We start from the raw sequence: 11,610 nt of genomic DNA on the forward strand, positions 1-11,610 counted from the left end.
ACTCAGACTGGCTTGAAACTCACAACCCTCCTGCCTCCTCAGAGTCCCTAATCTTTTACTTTTGTTTCTAGGCTTGCGGATTATGGCAGGTGATGTCCCAGTCACCACGCTCCTTCACTCCTCATTAGGTAGTGTTTGCTGCTCCAAGCATGCTTGGCGGTGTGAGATTGTGTGCAGTGAAGCAAAACAATGTCTCTCTCTTTTTTCAAGACAGGGTTTCTCTGTAGCTTTGGCGCTTGTCCTGAAACTCCCTCTATAGACCAGGCTGGCCTCAAACTCACAGAGATCTGCCTGCCTCTGTTTCCCAAGTACTGGGATTAAAGGCGTGTGCCACCACCGCCTCGACAATGTCACTTTCTCTGGATAAGGTCCAGCTCATAAAAAAGAAAATGAGGAAAAGGGCAGTTTCCCCTGGGTGCCTGCTTACTCTGGCCCTGAACACAAATGCAAGAAAGGCAAGCTAGTATTTATTTATCAGAAGGTTCAATCTTCCCTGCAGAGGGAGGATACATGTTAATACTGTTTAAAAAAAACAAAACAAGCACCTGCAACCAAGTATCATCTTTAATGAAAGCCTCTGAAGAACAAGAAACAAGAGCTGACCGCAAAGAAGAGCGGAAAGCATTCAGAGCCAACTTTCTGCTGCACCTCTCAGCCAGTCTCTGGATGCTGTTCATCTTACGGCACTGGTTTAATTTCAGGTTTGATTTCTCTTCTATTTCTTCCCTTCCCTCCAGCCATGGCCTCTCACCCCACACAGACACAGGGTGCCAAAGAGTTTAGCCTTTGATCTCCACTGGAATCTCCCAGCAGAAGAGTTTTTGCTTTTTGTCATCTTCAAGCTCCCATTTCACCACCAGCTTTATCTGGAAAAAGAAAAGGAATTGGGAAAAATGAAGCCAGAACCTGATTTTTGATCTATAACTGGCTTCAGTATGTACCTTCAATCCTAATTCTTTTTAAGTCATATCATTTTGTAGCCCGATTAGGATATGACCTTAATCCAAAGAGTGAGCCAAATTATACCAATGATATCTTTTAATCTAGTCCAATTTATCAATGTAATTTTTCAAGTATAATATTTCTTTCCTCTCTCCTCCTCTTCTTTTCTGTTTAGTTTTTCTAAATTTTATTTTATGTGAATGAAGTTTGCTTGAATGTATATATGTGCACCACATGTATCCCTGGTACTGGAGTTAAAAATGGTTGTGAGCTGCTTCTTGGTGCTGGGAACTGAACCTGGGTCCTCTGCAGAGCAGCCAGTGCTCTTGACCACTGAGCATCTCTCTAGCTCCTCTTTTCTGTTTTCTTTTTCCTTTGAATAATTTATTTTTAATGCGTATGTTTGTGTGAGGGTATTGGATCCCCTGGAACTGGAGTTAAAGACAGCAGCGGCCACCATGTGAGTGCTGAGAATTGAACCGGGATCATCTGGAAGGGTGGCCAGTGCTGTTCACCGCTGAGTCATCTCTCCAGCCCCTTTCTTTTTCTTTTTTAAAGACATAGTCTTCATAGCTAATCCAGATTAGCTTTAAATTTACTATGTAGTATGGCCTTACATTTGTGGCAATCCTTCTACTTCAGCCCCCTGAATTCTGGGATTGTAGGTGGATGAGCACACCTATCAAATGTAATTCTAAAATCCTTCACTTCTCTTTCCTTTCTTCTTCCCTCCCTCCATTTGTTACACAGCTTTACTGACCCGGAACTTGCTATGTAACTCAGGCTGGCCTCGAACTTCTGGTCCTATTTCTGCCCCCGAGCGCTGAGATTACAAGTATGCATCACTGAGTTTCACTCTTAGGTCAGAGTCATGCAAACAGAGCCTTACAAATATAATAATTTTAAATTTAAATAGCTTCTCACTTAATTGGCAAACTTCTACAGCCCTTTTCACTCTTAGGCCCTTCAGTGTAAAGAAACTTTCTTGTCAGCTAGGAATGGAAATGCCAAAGCAGCGGTCTCACCTAAGGGTCGTGACCCCTTTGGGGGGGGGGTCAAGTGATCCTTTCACAGGGTCACCTATGACCATCAGAAAACTGATATTTACATTATGGTAGCAAAATTACAGTCATGAAGTAGCAATAAAAATAATTGTATGGTTGTGGTCACCACCACAAGAGGAATTATGTTAACGGGCTGCAGCACTGGCAAAGCTGAGAACCGCTGGTCCACAGCCATGTGGAACCGATCATTTCCAGGACAACTACCCTGTATAGCTGTAGAGCGACAGAGTTTAAGTTAACTTCCCCCACCCCCACCCCACTGGCTTCTCCTCTTCCAGACTGACCTGGAACTCACTGTGCAGCCAGGCCAGGCTGTTTTGAATGCACATCAATGAGGCCTTAGCTTTCCAAGTGCTGGGATTATACAGGAGCACACACCACTGTTGTCTTAAACTGATTTCTGTTCATTATCTCATTTGATAATCTCAAAGATCTCAACTTTGACTTGGTACAGTCAAACTAGGAGCTGTGTGGTCACTGTTGTTTGTTTCTGGAGCTACGGTCTCACTTCTGCACCACAGGCAGCCTGGAACTCTGGAATTCCCTAGATAGTCTAGTGTTGGAGAATATTATTTTAGCCATGTAAAGGTGTGTTGCATTTTTTTCTGCTGCTTTTGTTAACAATGAAAAGATGTGTTGTATTTGTTTGATTGAATAAAATTAACCTGGGATTGAGGAGCAAGAAAAGAAAAAGGAGAGAGGACACCAGGAACTGGCTACCCAGCCACACAGCCTGCCGTGGAGCAGGAAGGAAAGAAAAGTTATACAGATATAGAAAAAGGTCAGACTGGAGAGATGGCTCAGTGGTTAAGAAACAGAAAAAGGTAAAGCCCAGAGACAAAAGGTAGATGTGATTACTTAAGAAAAGCTGGCTAGAAATAAGCCTAGCAAAGGCCAGGCATTCATAAGCAAGAATAAGCCTCCGTATGATTTATTTGGGAGTTGGGTAGCAGGCCCCCTAAAAGAGAGAGAGAAAAAAAGTCTAGGCTGGCCTTCAACCTATAGCAATTCTCCTGTCTAAGCCTTCTAAGTGTTGGAAGTGTGAGCTATTGTCCCATCTGATTTTGTAATTTTTTTAGGTAGGTCTCACTATGTAGCCCTGGCTAGCCTTGAACTCAGAGATCCTCCTGTCTCTGCCTGCTGAGTTCTGGGGTTAAAGATGTGCACTAACATGGCTTTTCCTTCTTTCTTTCTTTTTTTTTTTTTTGGTTTTTTTCGAGACAGGGTTTCTCTGTGGCTTTGGAGCCTGTCCTGGAACTAGCTCTGTAGACCAGGCTGGTCTCGAACTCACAGAGATCCACCTGCCTCTGCCTCCCGAGTGCTGGCCTTTTCTTTTTTTAAAGATTTAATGAGCCACCAGGACTTGTAGCCACCACCACCCAGCTAGCTAAAATCTTTTAACCCTGCATAGGCTTTGGACTTAGAGACCCGTCTCTAAATCTAAGCACCAGGACTTCTTGGTAAAGCAGATTTGGACTCTGTCTGTAGTACATGAATTCAGAGGCTTAGAATTCTTCACTTATAAGTCAGAAATAATATCACCACAGCACAGGGAGGCTCTGAGTGAGGAACTGGTCTATAAAAATGGCATCCTCGGGTCCCTCAAACTTATCTCCTTCCGCACAGGCCTTTCCAGCTTCACCAGAAATGAGAGGCCCTTTGCCCCAGTCCCTGTTTCTCACTCCCAGCCTCTGCATCTGACCCAGCCCCAGGGCGTCACTTACAGAGGGGTATTCACTCTTCACTGGGAGTTTATTCAGGTAGCTGTAGGTCTTGTCTTTCTGGATGGGGCAGTTGATTCCAGACTTACAACCGTCGGACTCAGGGATGGGGAAGAAGACGGGGAGTCCTGACAGGATGCCGTACACTGTGGCAGAGCTGTTCTCCGACTGAGTGCCTAGGAAGACAGAGTCAGGCGGTGAGGGCGACTGTATTTGTAAATTCTAAGGCAAGTCATCAAATTCACTCTCAAATGCTAGAAGGGCTATAGCAGCAGACCAGAGGCCTCTTCCTTCCGGCATCTCTGTCTTCATGGGTCACCGTTAGCAGCCAGCTCTGGTCCACGTGATAAAGGAGCTGGTTTCTTTCCTTGCTCCCCATCAAGGGAATCAGGCTACTTAGACAAATAACCTTATCTACCACTATAAGGACCACTGGTTTCTGCCAGAGTGTACCGTGGGTTTTAAATGCCGGCAGAGACGGGCAATCCTTTAGATACTTTGTAAAATTAAAAGAGCTGTTAATCTCTTGGTCCCCTCCAGCCTCCACACTGAAGACAGGCAGGAGGGGTAAAGTATTATCAGATTAGGGCAACTAGTCACTGCAGTTTTCAGGCAGGCCTGAAGAGGTTCTCAAGAGACTGCTGTGCTCCTCCCTCTGACCATTGAGGTCAGCCTCAAGAAGCCATGCACCTTGTTTTTTGAGACAGTCTTCTTATTGGCCCAGGATTTACTGACTTGGCCAGGCTGGCTGCCAGTGAGCCTTGGGATCTGCCGGTTTCCACCTCCCCAGTGCTGGGGCCACAAGCCTATTTCCAGGACGGCCATTCCTGGCATTTTACATGGATTCTGGAAATCAAACTGAGGTCCTCATGTTTTTGGTTTTGTGTTGGTTTTTTGAGACAGCGTTTCTCTGTGGAACAGCCTTGGCTGCCCTGCAACTCGCTCTGTAGACCAGGCTGGCTTGAACTCACTGAGACCCCGTCTCTGCTTCCTGAGTGCTGGGATTAAAGGCATGTGCCACCACTGACTGGTGAGGCCCTACCCTTTTTTTTTTAAAGATTTATTTATTATATATGTATACAGTGTTCTGCCTGCATTATGCCTGCAGGCCAGAGAGGACACCAGATCTCATTACAAATGGTTGTAAGCCACCAAGTGGTTGCTGGGAAGTGAACTCAGGACCTTCAGAAGAGCAGTCAGTGCTCTTAATTGCTGAACCATCTCTCCAGGCCCCCCATCTTAAAAACAAACAAACAAACAAACAAAACCAACCAACCAAACAAACAAACAAAAAAACAGGGTTTCTTTGTGTAGCCCTGGCTGTCTTGAATGCACTTACTCTGTAGACCAGGTTGGCCTTGAACTCACAGAGATCCGCCCGCCTTTGCTGGGATTAAAGGCGTGCGCCACCACAGCCCAGCTCAGGTCTTCTTCAAGCAGAGCAAGCTCTCTTAACTACTGAGTCATCTTTCTCTGGTGCAAATCTGCTGTCGTGTGTGTGTGTGTGTGTGTGTGTGTGTGTGTGTGTGTGATACAATGCACTTGTAGGAATCAGTTCTCTCCTTTGACTATGTGGCTTCTAAGGACTGAACTTAAGTCACCCAGCCTGGTGACAAGTGCCTTTACCCACAGAGTCACTTTACACATACCTTTTCTCCTTTGAGATAAACCATCAGTTCTCAACATGTGGGTTTCGACCCCTTTTGGGGGCAAACAACCTTTTCACAGGGGTTGCATATTAGATATCCTGAATATCAAATATTTACATTATGATTCATAACAGCACAATTACAGTTATGAAGTAGCAATGAAAGTAATTTTATGGTTGTAGGTCACCACAACATGAGGAAGGGTCTCAGCATTAGGAAGGCTGAGAACCACTGAGATAAGATCTCGCTCTGTAGCTGTGGCTAGCCTGGAATTTTCTATAATGAGGCCCTTTGGGCTCATGGTTCTTCCACTGAGGCCTGGCTTGAAGGAACATTATGCAGAATGTTGAAGATTTGTTTCTCTCCTTTCTTCACCCCCTTGCTGTCTCAGTCAGGTTTCCAGGACCAGGCTGCGCTGGACACAGCAGGAACCCAGCATGAGAAGGGTGTCTGAGGACACAGTTGTGGCCCTGAGAGTTTCCTGCTGAGAGACATCACACAGACAGCCCGCAGCAGAGAGCTCTTACACGGCTCTGACTCAGCGCAGTCTGCATGGCTCCTGGGTTTTGCATCATACTCTTATACGTTGTGAAACTACTATAGGATTCTCCCCTCCCCAATTCTAGTCAGAGCTATAACTTAAAAGCACTCCTTTTATCAATCCAGCCCTTCAGGTTTCCTTTTAGAACATGAAAAGTAGTAGCTATGGAGCCAGATTTGGTCCTGTCCAGCAACAAAGTGAATTCTAGTTTTGTGCAGGTCAGAAAGGACGTTGACAAATCCCTGCCAACCAAGCCATGGTCTCCCCTGCTATATCACGGTTCAGCGTGAAGGGAAGGGAAGGGAAGAGTCACATTTACTCACCACTAGTGAAGGTGACATTGACACTGTAAGACTGGCCTTTGTGCAGCTCACAGGGCTGGGTGGGGCATGGGCTCACATTCACCTCCTTTATAACTCCAACCTTAGAACCTGCAAAAAAAAAAAAAAATTAAATATGAAGAAAAGACTGCACTGAGGTTGCAGGCACTGAGGTTGCCTCATGGTGAAGTGAGTTTCTTCTGACTGCTTTCCTGAAACGAAGTCCTTAGGACAAAGTACAGTTAGATTTGGGGCTGGGTAGATGGCTCAAAAGGTAAACAAAGCACTTGCTGCACAGTATGAATCCCCAGAACCTACCTAAAGCTGGCTGCAGCAGGGGGCATTTGCAATCCCAGCGTTCTTACAGAGATGGAGGTAGAGAAAGGGGAATCCTGAAAACCTGCCAGCCAGCCAGCCTGTAGGATGCTGCCAGCATAGCCGCAAAGAGACCCATTTCAAACAAGGCAGAAGGCAAGGACCCGCATCTGAGACTTCCTCTGGTCCCTACATGTCCCTAGATGGGCACCTACATCATATCCCGACATCTCCCTCCTCCTCCCTCCCTCCTTCCCTCCTCTCTCTCTCTCTCTCTCTCTTTCTCACACACACACACTAACACAAAGGTCAAGAATCTTGGCACTACTAAAAATCAAACTTATAAATTGAATGAAAACCAAATTGATTTCTTGGCAAGCAGAATACTAATATTTATCAAATTAAGAAATATAGTGAGACAACGTTTAGACAACACTATATGAAAAGGACTCTATTAAAAAAAAAAAAAAGCCAAAAAGAAAAAAAAAAAGCCAGGCATGGTGGCACATACCTTTAATCCCAGCACTTGAGAGGCAGAGGGAGGCAGATCTCTCTAAATTCCAGGCCAGCCTGGTCTATCAGGACAACCAGAGATATATATAATAAAACCCTGTCTCAAAAAAACCAAAAAATAAAAACAAAACCCCTAAATGCTTCCAGATTCTTGTCTTGATTTTTCTCATTCTCTTCCCGTTTCCTGTGAGGGTACTTGGGGATGAACTTAGAAATCTTTATATCTTGAATTCCTTTTTTTAAAATTAATTTATTGTAGGTGTACATGCCTATGTTCCACGGTGCCTGTGTGAAGGCCAGAGGACAACTTTTAAGAGCTGGTTCTCAGCTGGGTGGTGGTGGTGCACACCTTTAACTCTAGCACTTGGGAGGCAGAGACAGGCAGATCTCGGAGTTTGAGGCCAGCCTGGTCTACAGAACGAGTTCCAAGACAGCCAGGGCTACAAAAAGAAACCCCGTTTTGAAAAACAAAACAAACAAAAAAAAAAAAAAAAAAAGGAAAGAAAAGACACAGAGAGAAAGAAAACAAAGGAAATAAAGAGTAACATTAGTAGTCTGGGTTAGTTAGTCAAACTTGGTTTTTTAAACCAGTGGCGCCTGAACCCCACTGTTTTGCGACAGGGTGCTGTGTGGGACTTAAGAGGAATTGCCACCTCAATCCTCAACAGAGGAATGGCCCTGAAAAGAAGAAACAGTTCCCTCCTTAAAGCTGAAGTTCTCCACAATACTTCTGCTTTCCGGCCAGTCACGTTCTCCAGGCAGCCGCTAAGAGGCCCGCTCAGGGAGTCATGAGGACTCTGGCTCTCACAGGCAGGATCTCAAATCTTGACTAAGCCATTAAACTTTGACTTTTCCCAAAACCAAACAGAGGAAGACAGCGGTCAAGATCTTTATAGTTCCAAAAAACACTCAGGGCCCCAGCTGGGCGAGGTACCAGGTTGGTCAGTACCTGCAGCTCTTGGACAGTTGAGGCAGGAGGAGCACAGTTTGAGGCAAGCCTTGTTTCGAACAAATAAACAAACAAACAAAAAACAAACTTAGGGCCCAAGCAGGGCTGATTCACTCAGTCAAGACCTGCTTCACTAACTGGTACAGTAACTGTTCTAGCAGAAGAGAAAGTATTTGAAAGAGATACTTGGGGGCTGGAGAGATGGCTCAGAGGTTAAGAGCACTGACTGCTCTTCCGGATGTCCTAAGTTCAATTCCCACAACCACATGTTGACTCACAATCAGCTGTAGGCACTCTTCAGGCATGCAAGTATAAATGCAGACAGAACATAGCAAATAAATAAAATCTTTTAAAAAAAAAGATACTGTGTTATCAAGACTCCCAAAACAATGGACCCCAATGGTGGTGGTGTGTGGGGGTGTGTGTGACATGCTGGTGCCAGCCAAATGAGAAACCTGCTTCCCAGGAAGAGATTTCAGTTCTGACAACAGGTCAGACCACCTTGTAGGTCAGACTTGAGCTGACTACCTTATTATTCATACCTCTTACCCTCAATTTAAATACGAACCTCTGAGTACCCCCAAAAACTGACTGGTGGTTCCTTTGTTATGTTCTTCTTTCCAATACTGCCACGCTGAAAAAGCTCCTTTCTCAGCTTCTCAATATTACTTACTCTTTTCAAAAAAAATTTTAAGGTCTATTTATTTATTTAATTTTTTTTTTCGAGACAGGGTTTACCTGTGTAGCTTTGGTTGTCCTAGAACTTACTCTGTAGAGCAGGCTAGCCTCGAACTCATAGAGATCCACCTGCCTCTGCTTCCTGAGGGCTGGGATTAATTGTGCTAGGTTTATTCATTTTCTTGGGTGAGAATATGCTGCCTACACATATGTATATACACATGGTACCCATGGAGGTCAGAAGAGGGCATTGAATTCCTTAGAACTGGAGTTATGGATGGTTGTGCGCCACCATGAGGGTACTGGGAACCGAACCTGAATCCTCTGGAAGAGCAGCAAGTGCCCTAAACCACTGAGCCATTCCTCAGGCCCCCTTTACTTGTCTCTTTAACTGGCATTTGAGATGAGCAGCCAGGGTCCAGGCTTTCAGCCTACACACTCCAGGACAGTTGCAGTTATGAGAACTCCATCCTAGATTTATTTTCCTCGCCAGTAAAATTACCAGGCTAAGGGCTGCACAGTTGCTGAAAATAATATACTTGTAACTACTATTTATGTTTAAAAAACAATGGTCAGAAACACAAAGGTAATTCAAGCCCCTGACACTGGCCAGCAGAATGGGAGAGAATGAGTTAACAGCCTGGCAATAATGCCCGGGATAGCGAAGGTTAGCAATGCTTTTTGGCGATACTCCTCAGCTACTGTAACTGAGGGGACAGACTTATGCCTATCACCTGGGTCTGACTTCTTACCAGCCCAGCTTCTTACTGTGCAGCCCGCAGACAAGACACTCAACATCTGGGGCTGCCCTGAGGGCAGCGAGTCAACAGAGCAGCAGATCTGGAACACGGTGGCACCACTGAAGTTGCTGGCTGTGATTACCATTACTTCTGATTCGGTTCAGAAACTAGAACAGCTGCTCCTGGGTGAGTAAGCGAAGCCCCTCTGGCACAAATGCTAAGCTTCTCACCTTAAATATACTTCGTGGGCCGGCTAAGTAGTTACCAGGCTAGCTTAGAACTGTCCATGCAGAACACATGACAGCGCTGCACTTGATCCTCTCTCCCTGGGCTCGCCCTTAGGCTGGAAGTGTCTCTTCAAAGACCCTCTTTTATCACACCGATCCATTATTACAGACCCGGGGGGTCAGTAAACGACACTCTGCAGTCCCTATCGCAGACCCTATCTCCTAGCTTGCTCCCACACTGCACATACTCTCGGCACCCTCTGCAGTATGAGAAGCACCCTCCCACTCCATCTCATGATAGGTGGCCAGGAAAGTTGAAAATTGCTGCTTGTGTACAGGCTTCAGTGGCCAACTCTACCTGCTTCTTCAAAGTTAGGTCACATGATCTCAAGGGATCAAAGGAAAGGGTACTTACAGTCCTTTTGTGCAGTTTTTTTCTTCCTGCCCCCTGACAAGAGGTTCCCGGACTTCAAATGTCAATAGAACAAACCCCTCAGTTCCCACTACAAATATTGTACAAGTAGCTCACTGGCTTCCACGTTTCCCGTGAGGAAATTCCACCCCAGGAGAAGGCAGGCACAGAATGGAATACAAAAACTTCTCATCTGGGCCCTGAAATGTTCACTTTGTATTTCCTAATTCAAAATCTGTCACAGGAACCCCCCTTTCTTTTAAGTTCTCTAGGGCCGAGAGACAGCTCAGAAGGTAAAAGTATTGTTACCAAGGCTGGCACCTGAGTTTCAATTCCCAGAACCCACACAGAGGGAGGGGGAGATCCCTTCAAGTTGTCCTCTGACCTTTACATATATGCTGTGCATGTGCAGGCCCTCCTAACATACATATACACAAATAAACAAATAAATAAAACAGGAAAGACAAGTTCTTCCCAGAGGTATATACCTGCTTTAAAAAAAATGCAGGCATGATGGCACATGACTTTGAATCCAGTACTCCTTAATGTAGAGGCAGGTATATCTTTGTGAGTTCAGGCTGGTCCACAAAGCTGTCTCAAACAAACAAAAACCACTAGCAACAACAAAAGTACTGGAGTCCAAAGTGGGTCCCAGAGACTTATCAACCTCCTGCTCCCCAGGATTTTAGACAAGTTAGTCCATGTACTTGGACTGCCTTCCTGTGACAGGCGGTGAAGAATGAGTTAGTAAAATTAATTCGGTGCCTTCATCCAAGTGCTGGTCCTAAGCTCACAAAGGAGGGGTGGGAGGGAATAGCTCTGTGGACAGAGTGCTTGCCTTGCAAGCAGAAGAACAGAGTTCAATTCCCAGAACCCACATAAAAATGCCAGGTGATAGTGGCACATGCCTTTAATCCCAGAACTCAGGGAGGCAGAGTAAGCCTGGTGTACAGAGCGAGTCCCAGGACAGCCGGAGCTACACAGAGAAACCCTCTCTCAGACAAACAAAAAAAACCACTCATGGTGGCACAAACATGTAATCCTGACCTGGGACAGGTGGACAGGAGGACCACAGGGATCCTTGGCTAGCCAATCTAGACTAATGGTGAGCCCCAGGCCAATGAGAGACCATGTCTCAAAATGAGTAGATGGTGTTCTTGAGGATGACACCTGAGGACTGTACTCTGGCTACCACATGCTTAGGTACACATGAACACACACACATTAAAAATAGAATAAAAATTTAAGCAGCTTTTTTTTTTGTTTGTTTCGAGACAAGGTTTCTCTGTGTGGCTTTGGAGCCTGTCTTGGAACTAGCGCTGTAGACCAGGCTGGCCTCGAACTCACACAGATCAGTCTGCCTCTGCCTCCCAAGTGTTGGGATTAAAGGCGTGCACCACCACCTGGCAAAATTTAAGCAGTTTGCCTGGTGGTGGTGGTGGCGCACACCTTTAATCTCAGCACTCGGGAGGCAGAGGCAGGCGGATCTCTGTGAGTTCGAGACCAGCCTGGTCTACAAGAGCTAGTTCTAGGACAGGC

At 45.6% G+C, this 11,610-nt stretch overlaps 1 protein-coding gene across 1 annotated transcript in view; it reads right to left on the bottom strand.

Moving 5' to 3' along the window:
• Window positions 1-542: 542 nt before the first annotated feature.
• Npc2 (NPC intracellular cholesterol transporter 2) overlaps window positions 543-11,610 on the bottom strand; it is a 12,932-nt gene continuing 1,864 nt past the window's right edge. The window contains exons 2-4 of the mRNA XM_005343352.2: window positions 6,241-6,348; window positions 3,731-3,903; window positions 543-866 (exon numbers count right to left, since the gene is read on the bottom strand). Of these exons, the coding sequence (XP_005343409.1) occupies window positions 780-866; window positions 3,731-3,903; window positions 6,241-6,348 (368 nt within the window). The 3' untranslated portion in view covers window positions 543-779. The remainder of the gene's footprint in view (window positions 867-3,730; window positions 3,904-6,240; window positions 6,349-11,610) is intronic.

The sequence above is a fragment of the Microtus ochrogaster genome, chromosome 1 (genome assembly GCF_000317375.1).
Source record: "Microtus ochrogaster isolate Prairie Vole_2 chromosome 1, MicOch1.0, whole genome shotgun sequence".
NCBI classification, from domain to species: Eukaryota; Metazoa; Chordata; class Mammalia; order Rodentia; family Cricetidae; genus Microtus; species Microtus ochrogaster.